This window comes from Rhododendron vialii, chromosome 2a, assembly GCF_030253575.1.
Source record: "Rhododendron vialii isolate Sample 1 chromosome 2a, ASM3025357v1".
Classification (NCBI taxonomy): Eukaryota; Viridiplantae; Streptophyta; class Magnoliopsida; order Ericales; family Ericaceae; genus Rhododendron; species Rhododendron vialii.
In genome coordinates, this window is record NC_080558.1 from 42,072,512 (window position 1) to 42,086,355 (window position 13,844).

At 39.0% G+C, this 13,844-nt stretch overlaps 1 protein-coding gene across 1 annotated transcript; it reads left to right on the forward strand.

The window, feature by feature from the left end:
* Positions 1–68: 68 nt before the first annotated feature.
* On the forward strand, positions 69–13,164 carry LOC131317831 (formin-like protein 17). Its single transcript, XM_058347498.1, has 15 exons — positions 69–922; positions 1,029–1,152; positions 5,406–5,477; positions 6,339–6,437; positions 6,644–6,685; positions 7,032–7,112; positions 7,244–7,294; positions 7,397–7,478; positions 7,817–7,911; positions 8,638–8,709; positions 8,790–8,906; positions 11,365–11,433; positions 11,503–11,569; positions 12,281–12,716; positions 12,815–13,164. The coding sequence occupies exons 1-14, from the start codon at positions 69–71 to the stop codon at positions 12,472–12,474; spliced, it is 2,019 nt and encodes a 672-aa protein (XP_058203481.1). The 3' UTR covers positions 12,475–12,716; positions 12,815–13,164.
* Positions 13,165–13,844: the final 680 nt, after the last annotated feature.

Below are 13,844 nucleotides of genomic sequence, written 5' to 3' on the forward strand. Positions count from 1 at the left end.
ACATTTGCAGCCGGGTATCATCTCAATATTGCCTCCACCACTGATGTCCTCCCTCATTCCAACCTTCTATGGAGGTTCCCGTAACTTTGAGTAGAACTTCTTTAACATCTTGTCCTTCTCCTCCTCCTCCTCCTCCACCTCCCATAGTGTCCCAGCTCGCTTTAACATCAGTACAAGGTAAAGGGCAACAACCATCACCCTCCATTGATAAATCATTCACAGCTTTGCCTATGCCGCCTCCACCTCCTCCTTTCTCAGGGGTAGCTCCATTGACCACTATCAACAAGTCATTGCCTCCTCCGCCTCCTCCTTTCGTGGGGGTAGCTCCATTGCCCACTATCAACAAGTCTTTTCCTCCTCCACCACCTCCACCTCCTCCTTTCTCAGGGGTAGCTCCATTGCCCAACATCAAGAAGACATTTCCCACTCACCCACCCCCTCCTCCCCCTCTACCACCCACTTCTTCCTCTTCGCCGGTTCAGTCTCCCTCCATTAAGAACTCATTTTCAACTCCTCCGCCTCCTCCTCCTCCTTTATGTCCTGGGCCAGCCTCAAGCCCTAGTACTATATCCTCAGCACTGCCGCCACCCCCCCGTCCTCCCAGTCTTGCTCTGAAGGATCCATTGTCTAGGAATTCACCCCATGGTCCACCTTTACCACCTCCTCCTGCTCCGTTTACCAATGGGCTGTCAAAAACTGGTGGCGCCTCTCGACAATCTCATGCAGCGGGCAGTAATGGAAATATTCCTCCGATTCCAGGACCACCTTTGAGCACAAAGGGAAGGCTGCCATTGCGGGCTAATTCCAGGAATCAGGATCAGTCAAAAAAGGCATCCCTGAAGCCATATCATTGGTTGAAGTTGACAAGGGCCATGCAAGGAAGCTTATGGGCTGAGACGCAAAAATCTGATGAAGCTTCCAAGTATTTGTGATTTTCCTCATCTTCTTTTCTTTCTTTTAGTTCTTGTTGCTGTTTTTCCCCCAAATTCTTTTATGTTTATTCTCCTTCCGTGTTGCACCTGCCCCAGGGCTCCTGAGTTTGACATGACGGAACTTGAGAGTCTTTTTGCGGCAACAATTCCAACTAATGGAAGCACTGGTGGGAAATCAAATCGTCGTGGGTCGGGACCTAAATCTGACAAAGTCAATCTGGTAATTTAGTGCTAAATCATTAAAATGGAGCATACAGTTAGTTCTCTTTTTTGCTCTTGAACACAGTGATCTATATCTCTAGTGCACTAGTTTATGTTAGTAGTCTTGCATTGGGCTGCATGTTCATCAAATAACAGAAATTGGTTTTCCAGGTTGTAATTCTCGAGCTTAGCTGTCATGGGATTGGGTTTAGGTTGGCCTTCTAGTCTCTAATTTTCTGGGCTAACCATGTAATTTCATTTGAAATGGAACTTATAGAAGGATAGCATGCGTATGCATAGACCAATCACTGTGTATTCATACCAGGAAGTCAAATCTTGTACGTATAGGTTAAGATGAGCTGTTGATGCTGTTTTTTGTTGAATAACATGAATTTTTCGGATTAGCTTCTTCCAATAACTTGAATTTTGAGCTGACCACTTTTCTTGCATTCTACAATTCAATATTTGTTGAACTATTTTTGCTCCTCTTACTTTTTTTTTTTTGACAAGTCAATCAGTTTCATTTCAATAAAAGTGCCCATTGGGCAAATACAGGAATCCACTGAAAATACAGAGATACAAGCTAAACAAGCACAACAGGCAGGAACCTAAACTCTACCACCGAGAAATAAGCACATACTGCAAAGCAGAGTCGACACACGAAGTTTGACCAATAGAGCCGTTCACCGTAATAGAGAATAAGCACCTACGGGAACGGAGCCTGATCACTGAATAAGCAAGAAAATAGGGGATCCCTTTTCATCAAATCAATCTTAACCCCGAAAAACAGCCAACGGAGCAAGACCAAAAAAATCATCATCGTCGGACGATCCTCAAAAGGCGCCGGATTATTCGCCCACCAACCCTTCCACACCGGATCTGAAAATCAAACCGGTACTTGCTCCGGACTGGGGAGACCAGCCGGAAACCCAAAAAAAACAGGAAAAAAGCCCTAACTCCATCACACCTTTATTACCTCGCCGCCGGCCACCAACCACCGGATCTGAGAAGACAAGGCAGGGCCCGGACGAGTCAAGCCCACGGAACACCGGCCGGAGGTCCGATCATCCGAAGCTTTGACGCCTTAAACACGCCAACGCTCGCCATACCAGACCGGAGAGAGAGATACACCGGAGGGACGAGGGAGAGAGGGGGGGGGGGGGGGGGGGGGTGGTTTTTAGAGAGAGAAAGTAGAGAGAAGGAGGTTGCTCCTCTTACTTGATTTTCATCATTTGTATAGTTTTTTTTGGCTGTTACCATTTGTATAGTTGTCTACCTAAGCTGTGTTTCTCTTCATGGAAAGATGGTGGTTTTGAAATTCATGCTGAAATCATAGTTATCGAAATCGTACGATTCCCGATTCGAATCGTACGATTCGGTTCGATTCAGGTATGAAACGATTCGGATCGATTATATGAATCGTGAATAGGTAAGAATCGAAGTGAGAATCGCAGAATCGTGCTTTGAATCGGTGAATCGTGAGGTGAATCATGAGAATCGTACGATTCAGTTTATTTTCGAATGAGTGAGTTTTCTGGCAGATTCGGTCAAATTTCTGGGCATAAATCGGAAAATACATTACCTTTATGGGAGGCGAGGGGTCGGGATATGTTTTCTAACCTGTAGAGAATCCAAACGATCCACGAAAACACAGACCCAAGCCCTCGTGATGAAGCTTCGAGCTCCATCGAAACCTTCGACGTCGACGCCTGAACTGCATCTCGTTGTTGTCGCCTGTCGGTGAGTTTACTGAGTTTTTTCTTTGTCTTTTATACATTCACTAGTTAATGGGTGTATATTATATATATATTCCTAGTTAGTGGGGTGTATTTATTATAGTATATTCTAGTTAGTGGGTGTATATAATATAGTATATATATTTTAGTAGTGGGGTGTTTATATATATATTAGTCAGTGGGAGATGTGTTCCATGGAGTGTCCAAACATCAGAGTATATAAAGTCCTTTATCAAAAAATAAAAAAAGCAAAACATAGTCTAATAAACTTCTTTTTAACTAGTGTATTGCATATTTAGATCACAAGATCATTATTCAAACTTCAAATCTATATTTTTTATGCATTTTTAAGAATTTGACTGAATCGGAACGATTCACGATTCGATACGATTCACGATTCGCAAATGGGCCTTTTCGATTCTCGATTCGATTCTCGATTTGACAACTATGGCTGAAATTCATGCTGAAATCGGAGGTAGTATACTTCCACTCTTGCAGTATGCTCCCGAGAGAACCGTTTTGCTATATATTACTTGGTACTATCTCTGGCATGTGAAGTGCATCGTTCCATTACATATAGAAGAGTCCAACTAGAAAAGTGCTTGCTGAGTGGATGTCCAACTAGATATTTCGAACACAATTCCCTTACCCTTGTCTGAATGTCCTGTGCACTACAAGAGTACTTTTATACATTTAGAAGAGTCCATGTAACATAGCTCAAGATAATCGTGCTTACAAAGAATGCCGTCAAAATTTCATAACTATTGGTTAGATTCTAGAGGCGTAATAGGTGAAAGTTCCTTATTGCATTTTTGTAATGTTCAGAGCATGCCATGTCTAATTCCATTTGACAGTTCTTTTGAATCTGAAGCATGTAGTGGAACCATTTTGCCTTGGTGCTATGAAAAGTTTTTCACCATATACTACATCTTTTAGTGGACATCTCTAGGATTAATCACTTGAAATAGATGTTATGTGCGGGTGTGGATGGCACTTAGACTGATTACGATACATTGCCACTGAAAATTCATCTGTACATTCTCTCATTTCCAAGTTGGAGTATATAATTTGTTTTTTTGTGTTAGATTATTGAATTAGTTCGTTGTACGGAGTTTCATTATTTATCCTTAGTATGTAAATAGTTAATTAGTTAGGACCTCATTGTAATTGTTGTATCTTGCGTTGTATATATACCCAGTTTAATGAAAGTTACCCTAATTTTTGGGTTTTCCACAAATCGATACTGTCGTCTCTCAACTTTACATTTTGTTATACAAACCAGAAGAAATATAAATTGTATTGGTGGTTGTTTTTGTTTTTATTTTTGTTGTTCCTGTTTTGGTGGTGGAAGGGGAGGGGGAGAGGGATTCTTTCATTAAAAGAAACTCCCCCATCAGTTTTTGCCACTTGCCTCATTCAATAGGAGGCCTGCTATGGCTTGGTCTCTCCCAAGTCTAGTTTTGTAGGTTCTGCTACCACTGTCTGTAGGAATACACTAGAGAAGAAATGAAGAAACACAAAACAAGCTTGTTCACCAATCTGACAGTTTCGAGTGTGACTATGCAGGTTGCAAGAACAAATTTAGGTATCCTGCTAACGTAGAGGCTCATCGTGAGGAGTTGGACATTGGACAGGCTTTTGAGACTACTAGGGCTGTGGAGTACGTTTAGAATAAAAGCTCTTGTGATAGAGATTTGCTGTGCAAATTAACATGCGATACTTCTTATAGGTTTTTGCTGTTTTGCGATTTACATGGAATTTTGGATTTCTGCTGTGGAATTGCTACCATTTACATCTATTGTCCTGCGATTTACATTCAATTTTTGATATAAGTTGTGGAGTTGTTGCTATATGATATAAATCCAAAAACGCACTCTCAAACTTGGATTATATTGCAACCGGTAGTAAGCCACCAAATAGATTACTGTACTGGGTTCCATTGTTTGGCTTGTGAGAGAGCCGTGCCATGATCTATTTGGTGGCCTCCTACCGATTGCAATATAATCCAAGTTTGGGAGTGTGTTTTTGGACTTATATCACATGGCAACAATTCCACAACATGTATCTAAAATTCACTGTAAATCGCAGGATAGTAGATGTAAATGGTAGCAATTCCACAACAGAAATCCAAAATTCTAGTAAATCGCTGTACATCAAAAACTTAAAAGAATTAAGTCTTGCATGTTAACTCTATAACAAGAGCTTTTAGTCTAAACGTACTCCACAACCCTAATAGTCTCAAAAGCCTGTCCACTGTCCATACCTAGCTCGTATCAAATCCGTCATCAATGGTCCAACTCCTCACGGTTAGCCGTCCTCATACCTGAATTTGTTCTCGCAACCTGCATAGTCACTTGAAACTGTCGGAGTGGTGAACATGCTTGTTGTGTTTCTTCATTCCTTCTCTTGTGTACTCCTTCCAGGTGAACACGCTGCTTGTGGCATTGTGTATTGCATGAGTATTCATGATTAATTAGTTATCACTTTGAGCATCAACTCTGATCTGTCATCATCAATGTATGTTTGTTTCTTGCAGATTGACCTCAGACGGGCATATAATTGTGAAATCATGCTTACAAAAGTTAAGGTTCCTTTGCCTGATTTGATGGTGAGCCAAACTTCATGGCTTCAATATTGTTATTTTCCATTTGTTGTAGTTTTTAAGCTCTTGAAACTGGAATTGTGGTGCTGGGATCTTGGACAGAGACAAGTGATTTTAGGGGAGTGGTGGATCTTGTTCCACATCGGTTAATTATCACCTAAAAACTAGTTTATGAACCTCGCAGCCTCTCCACTCATAGCCAATGGTTTTGAGTTTATAAGAGTGACATTAATTTGTCCGGAATAACAAGCTTGGCTATAATTAGGGCAGTGTTCTGAAGTAGGATCAATGTAAACACATTAGCAATGCATTTGCGGCATTATAGTTTTATCTGAAAATAAAATTAGGAAAAGTTATTTGAAGGTTGTTTATAACAGAGAGACAGAGACCACAAATGCACTAGGAAAATAGAGTTAGTCAGCATAAGAAGTTATTGAAAGTGAAGATCGAGTGTTGTTTGAAATGTCATTGTGGTTAACTTTGGAAAAGAACATTCAGAACATAAGGGGCCGGAAGTAATTTTGCAAGCCCCTGGAACATTTATGGTCCTTGGCTCCTAAATAGCTCAATACTAATGCTATGATAAAAGAAATGGGACATAATTTTTTTCTTTTGCTTCTGCGATGGTGCACTTGTGCAGGAGGGATGAAGAGAAACGGACTATCTTTTTCTTCTGTTTTTTGGCATTGTCCCATGGCTTTAGTGCTATGGCACAATTGGTTTCGTTTGGTGAAATAGATTTGGTGGCTACATCATTTGGGTAGGGATATCTCAAATTAACTTTGGGGGCTTCATTTGCTTCTATTACCTGTATTCCCATTAATTGTTGCTTGGTACTCCATTAATTGTTACTTGGTACCATCACAGGGTTCAGTCCTTGCTTTGGATGATTCAGCATTGGATGTTGATCAGGTTGATAATCTTATAAAATTCTGTCCGACGAAAGAAGAAATGGAACTTCTCAAGGTAAATGAACTTTGTTTTCTGAGTACTTATCATAACATGAAAATATGTATTTAGCATCTGCCATTTTTTAATATTCCCCTGCATGCTGAGCTTTTAATATTATCCCACCATTGATTATATCGATTCCGAGTAGAATTAGATCATCAACTGTACTATACAGGTGCCCTTTTCATTCTAATGGATTCTAACACTAGTTCTATAATCAGAACTACAACGGCGAGAAGGAGATCTTAGGAAAATGTGAACAGGTTAGTCAGATTGTACATCTTCATCCTTTAATTATTAACTCTTTTCACTGTTTTGTTATCTTTTGGGTAGAAAAGCAGCATTACTGAGTGGGTAAAGCTTGCAAACTTTTAACCTTGACTTGCCGTCCATATATCTTCTGGCCATGCAATTGGAAGGAAATTGGGTATTTGCGGCCCAGAACTGTAACTATTGGTCGTAATAAACAGATATAAGTACTAATCGTCTCTTCAACTCTGACTTTTTTTGTTAAAGTACTTTATAGGTTTGGGAGGAATACTTAACGTGTCTAAAGTGATTTATTATCATTTTGTTCTGATGCACGTGCTTTGAACGTTTCTATGACAGTTCTTCCTAGAGTTGATGAAAGTGCCACGAGTAGAGTCAAAGCTAAGAGTATTCTCATTTAAAATACAGTTCCGCAGCCAGGTTAGAGCAATGTTTCTTATTGTCTTCTTTTACTTTTCTTTGTGATACCAATCCCCAATGATTGGGGACTACATGGGTTCTGTTGTTGTTGTGTGTTACCAATCCGGTTTTCTTCTTGCACCTTTTTTCAGGTTTCTGAACTTAGAAATAATTTGAATATTGTAAATTCTGTAGCTGATGAGGTAAGATAGACGGCCTTTTTCAGTTTACTTTCTCTTGTGATGGAAAAGATGTATCTTTGAAGGTACTGTTTGCTTAATCACTTTGAATAATTTTTCTACCAGATCAGGAATTCAGCCAAATTGAAAAGAATTATGCAAACTATTCTTTCACTGGGGAATGCCTTGAACCATGGGACTGCAAGAGGTGAGTGAAAAAGTTCGTTCCCCTCTTTTACTCTCCAGCTTCAATAGTTTTATTTTGTGGTTTGGGGTTTTCTATAGTTACAGTTTATTGGAGGCGGTAGTTCTACATGGTAGGTCCTGGGACACGGTTAGGAGAAATATGGTAGGTCCTGGGACATGGTTAGGAGAAATATGAATCAGCATGCCTATCGTAATTGAGTTTAGGGTTACTTCAATCTGAAATTTTCGTGCATTCAGCATGCCTTTTTCTAAACTTATGTTTTCAGGTGGTTATATTGTCACTGTTTCAAATGTACTTTGCTTTGTTTTTAGCATGATGTCAAGTTCCATTCTGCATAGGTTCTGCTGTTGGATTTCGATTGGATAGTCTTCTCAAACTTACAGATACCCGAGCCAAAAACAACAAAATGACTCTCATGCACTATCTGTGCAAGGTATGTCATATGTGCGTTCTAAATTCTGATTGTTTATTTCCCTTGTCAAGTCCGCTCGACTGATGTGGTTCATTGTTTACCTAATTTCGTCTCACGTTAAGATCTTTGATAAGCCAATTTCTATTTTGCTCTTTTTTATTTCCTTTCTCAAAATCCAGGCATATTAGGCTACGAATTTGATGTGTCCTTTCATGCATTATTGTTTTAATGAATCTGGAATCTATAGTTGAATATGCGTTGGAGCTCGTATCTTAGCTTGATTGCGATACTTTATAACTACGCATTGCCATCCCATGACATGACTGTTGAGGTCTAACTCCTGGGATGGAAGACATACCTCGGGACAAGTCACACATCAGGTGTAGAGGTCCTCATCCTATGTTCAACCACGTAAGTGAGGCCACCAACCTACAACCCAGCTTTTTTCCTCTGGTCTTCTCCCTCTTTCTCTGATAATTGCCAGCCTTTCTCCCCTTGGGGTGCTCAGCTCTCGCCGCATCCATATCTTAATGTCATAATAGTTTGAATGCGTGTGAGTATCCAAAAGTATCCAATATTTCAAAAATTAAAAATTATTAGTTTATATTGTGGATACTTCTGGGATATGTTTGCGCAAGTATCGAAGGAATGTCAGTATCCGATAAGGATACGACTCCCATCTAGAAGTATCTGTGCTTCATAGTTATTGATGAACTGCTTACTTTCTTTTTTCTTTTCAATCTGCAGGTGCTCGCTGAGAAACTACCAGAACTACTAGATTTTGTGACAGATCTCAAAAGTTTGGAGGCTTCAACAAAGGTACACCTTTTCTATGTGAACATGCAATTTTCTTTCATTACATTGGCATCTTAGGGGTTAAATGGTTGATTATCGTGCAGATCCAATTGAAATATTTGGCAGAGGAAAAGCAAGCGGTTAGCAAAGGGATAGAAAAAGTTCTTCAGGAGCTAACTGCATCAGAAAATGATGGTCCTGTGTCTGAAAACTTTTGCAAGGTAACCATGTGCATAAAGTACTCTTATCAAATTTATGATGGGAGTTTTATCTGCCTTTGTATCTTTCTTAATATTCCACGTGCTTTGCATGCAATGATGTTTAAGATTTCCTAGATGGGCCATCTCAACCTGAACTTATTTATACTGGACTAGGGGCCTTTTGTCTGTTGAATGCAATGACGTGAAATTTGACGTGATAATAAAATGAGACTGGCATGTGGAGTCCACTATCTTTCCTTGTAGCATGGCTCATCAATCTCATCCTCATTGTGACTTCACTGACGTGTCTAAGTTATCAATTTCATCATCCTCATGGTCTTCACCTATCTTGTACAACTTGGACTTGACCTATCAAACAACCACTAAAAATCTCTGACTCCTAAAACCTTTGACTTTGTGGGACACATTTTTTTCCATCTTTGGGTATACGTCATCAGAGCCCATGAAGCAAGGACACTTAGCTTTGTTTGACATGTATCAGACACGCCGCATGGAGTATTTGTCTTCTAGCTCGTGTCCCGATACATCTCAAGATATTTTAGGGAAAATGCTCATTTTAATGTGCATGTTTTTTGTTGTTGTGTTGTGTGAATTGCCCTTTTTCGTTCTTATTTTGTTACTGAGTTGCTCTAGTATGTGTCGATGATTTTAAATTTCCAGCAGGCCTTTTGTGTTTTCTTATGCTTAATTATTTCTGCGAGGTTTTATTATTTTAGTGTTTTTTTTCAAGACCCACATGTCTGTCTGTCCATCTGTATTGTGTCATGTCCGCGTCTTGTATCCTTGTCTGTGCTTCTGAGATTGAAATCGAGTATCAGAAATTGCTACTCTAAGGTGTCTCTTTCTGTCAACCTCCTTTCGTTCTACCTTCATTCTTCTTTTTAGTTTATTAACTTCTAGTTTCTCTCCTGTCTTTCAACTAAATCCGACTATTATTGCTCTTGGATCATCTGAATTCAGAGGTTCGAGGTCTTGCTTAGAGTTCAAAGGGAAAAGTATTAAATCGAATACTTTCATCAATAGCAAATGCAAAAGGAAATGGATTCTTGATGATCCTTGATTTAATTCTATTATATTGAAGTACGCATGTCTCAAATCTCAGCGCTCCCCTCTGTTCTGACACCACTCACGCCTCAATTTTTTCCTTGTATGTTTTCTAATTTACAGTGTGAGTGGAGACACCTTTGTATTCTAGAACTCATGGTTTTCTCTCTTTTGGTACTTCAGTGATTGGAGCTACTTAGTTTTGGTAAAGTGCATTATCTGAGCTCTGATTATATGTACAAACTGATTCTGGACGATCGAAGAAGAAGAATGGCATAGCAGATAAACTTTGGAAACGGGTACCTAAGGAACCCTAGAATCCACATCTAGGGAGGAGCAAAGGCATTTGCACCAGTACTGCAGAGAAATAAATGTCGTTTCATAAATTATCCTAAACAATATTCGTAAAGTCCCTTGAATAGCGTCTTCAAATCGATAACATCAAGATAAAGACAAGACTAACTGACCAATATTTCTAATACATAAAATCCTAAAGTACCAACTTAATTTACTAAATACTATCTTTCTAAAATTTCCTCCAGGATCAAATACGAATAACCCACAGTGTGATCCTCCCCTATGTTACATGGACTCGGGTGTCAGTATCAGGTGCGGGTGCAAGTCCAAGCGTCGGACCTTCCTAACCTTAAATCTTAGGATACGTGGATGTGTCCCCAACTTGGGTACAGGCACGGGGACACATCCTAAACTCTTATTTGCATTATATATTGGATAATTTTGTCAGATTATGTACCGTAAACTATGTTTACAAATTTATTTAAACAAGAATGGGTTACGAAAATTATGTTTTTGCTATTTTTCTATTTCCTGTCTATTTGAAATACTCGAAATATCGCTTTTCTAGCTAATTTGATATTCCTGTTCTGTAAGTATCTTAACAATTAGAGGATCTGAGTGTCCAAAAGGATACGGGTGTCGGACACATCGACACGGATACTTGAGCCAAAATGAAGGATCCATGTAACATAGAATTCCTCCCCATTGCCTTTCATAGACAGTTGGATTTACGATGTCAAACTTTACTGAAGGCATTAAGACATGAACGTTAATTATGTTTCTTTGTCGGCACTTGGCAAAGGGGCTTCGCTTTCAAATTGAACGTAGATCACTTACAACATTCATAGTTATTTGAGCAAGGTTTAATTGTTTCCCTCATGCTTTATTATCATTGCATCACTTGATGTGCTGGTGCTATGGTTAGTCATATTCTCTGATGGACTTAAAAGCAAAAATGTCATTTTGGTATTTTCTGATATACAGTCACTTACCAAATGCTATTGTCTTTAAGCCCAGTGCAAATCTAGATTATTTACCAGGACTACTAGTTGTTCTCAAATATGCACTTCCGTGTAGTTCTCCTTTCTGATCTGTTATTTTATTTGCAAATATTCAGATTTTGAAGGAGTTTCTTGGTTTTGCTGAAGCTGAAGTGAGATCTTTGGCTCCACTTTATTCTGGAGTGGTATGTCTCGATTTTTCCATTGTAAGCTCAGAAGATATAAAACACCTTCCTTAACTTGGATGATTCCAGGGAAGAAATGCAGACGCGTTGGCTCTTTACTTCGGAGAAGATCCAGCCCGTACTCCGTTTGAGCAAGGTAGTCTGGTAGTTTAATTTCCTCTAACATGCTGTAGTAATAAGTAGCATGATAAATGCAGTAAATCATTGCTTGTTGAAAATGAAAAGAAAATAAATTAGTTTAATAAAAGGCAACATTTACTTCCATCACTTTTGCTTACTAAGCTCAGTTCATACATGATGTGCATTTTAATCTCACTAGGAGTCACCAGAAGTAAGTTCTGAAGCTCAGCATGTGTGGTAGTGACAATAAGATATGAAGACTTTCCTTACATCTGGAATTGCACAAAAAGGTTAAATGGGTTGACATTTCTAGTGCTCAAGTCTCTGTTCACGAATGTCCTTTCATAAAATAGAAGTTGATCCATGTCTGAGAAGAATACTCTCATTGACTACCCGAGGTTATTTAATACCGGAAATGATAGAATTAGCGTAGCAATCAAATACTTCAATTTTCGGTGGAAATTAATAGAAAAAGGGAATACTCACTTAAACAATTTTTTCCAGCGGCTATGGCAAAAAATAGCAATCATAATGCTTTACTGAAGATGCAATAAGATCAAGTGCACATCATTTATGATGGGGAGGAGATGTGCATCTTGGGCTCTAGATTTATTTTGTTTAGATATTAGCTCTATTTTGTTGCAGAAGCAGTTGCATGTTCATGCTCTTTTCCCTTGGGTTTGTGAGTAACTTTGAATATTGACTCCCTTTAGAATATGTACTGCAGTTGTTTCTACTCTACTTAATTTTGTGAGAACATTTGTCCGAGCCCATGATGAAAATCTCAAGCAAATTGAGCTGGAAAAGAAGAAGGCTCAGAAGGAAGCAGAAAATGAGAACATGAAAGCAAGTACCCCGAAAAAGGGTGCAGAAACTGAGAAGACGAAGACAAGTGGCTCCGAAAAAGGAATCTTTAAATGAGAAAATGGAAACAATTTCTCCCAAAAGGCATGACTGCCATCAAGAATAGTAACATCAATTAATCAAGCCCCTTTTACGATTTATTTAATTGATCAACAGATACATGTGAGCTGGAATGCAAGTTTGATGTATATTTACAATTAAATGGGGACGATTATAAATTTGATGGCAGAATAAGCCAGCAGTTGAAGTCTTACAATTCCCCGAGGATTTAACGCAACTACTTGTACTCATCACAAGTGGTAAGCCTTTATGTCCCATTATTTTGAAATTCGGTTCTTCCACCATTGTTTCAACTTTCCATAGCAATTCTAATGTGGTTTAATGTTCTGCAACACAGAGGGAGTGGAAATTCGTGGTTGCTGCATCAGCTGTAAGATAGTTTTCGACAGTTTGTTTTTTAAGGTATCTATTGTAGTTTAGTCATTTAAATTCCTCTATAGTGAGTTTATAAGGTATCTTTCATAGTTTAGTCGTTTATTCTTTTCTTGTATTAGTCAATCTGTAAATTTTGCCTCATGTATGCTGTGTTATAGATTCACGTATACATACAATGAGTAGTAAAACTTTCAAAGGAAATCTTCCAACTTTTGGATTTGCAATATGTTTGTCTAGATTTGAGGTGATTAGCGACGGAAAACCTCGTTCTTCAAAGTCTGTCTGGACCTGATATTCAAATCCCACTTTTAACTTCAGGTCTCGTCGGACATTGGCTGAAAATCCTCTTATTTGTGGTGTAATATTGCCGTCTTTTGAGGTTATATTCACAAAAAGAGTTTCAGATTCATCGCTGGAGTTTATGTTGTTTGTGTTTGTCATTGTTCTTCTATGATGCTTATGCTTGCCAGCATCTCTTATTTGCCAAGTCTGGGAATCATGAGGTCTGGAGTGAGAATTTATGTTGCTTTCAAGATGTCGGTCAAAGTCCAAGAAGTCATTGCGTCGATAGAAGAGTGTGTTTTGAATTAAAATAGCCTTTGGCTTGTGAGAAGATAATTCTTCTTGTAACTCTTATCCTTCGGTGGATTTCGATAGGTGGCGAGTTCTCCGTTTCTGTATCTCTTAGGTGGATTCCTTCGAGTGGTGAGCGGTTCCCTAGCCCTGTATCCCTAGTTAATCTTTGGGTGGTGATATCTTATCCCGTTGGTTCCTAACTTGGGTGGTGAGCGTTACCCCTTTATCCCTTTTTTACCTTACTTCAGTCCCGTCTGAAAAATCCGCCGTCAGTCAGTTTTGGTATCAGAGCTTTGGGTTCAATGGCAAGTTATTGTTGCTTGCAATTTCAAACAATGCCAGATGAAATCTTTTCAGACAAGGATTCTTCTTCACTACCAATAGTGAATTTGAATTTGCCTCCAATCTATGATGAA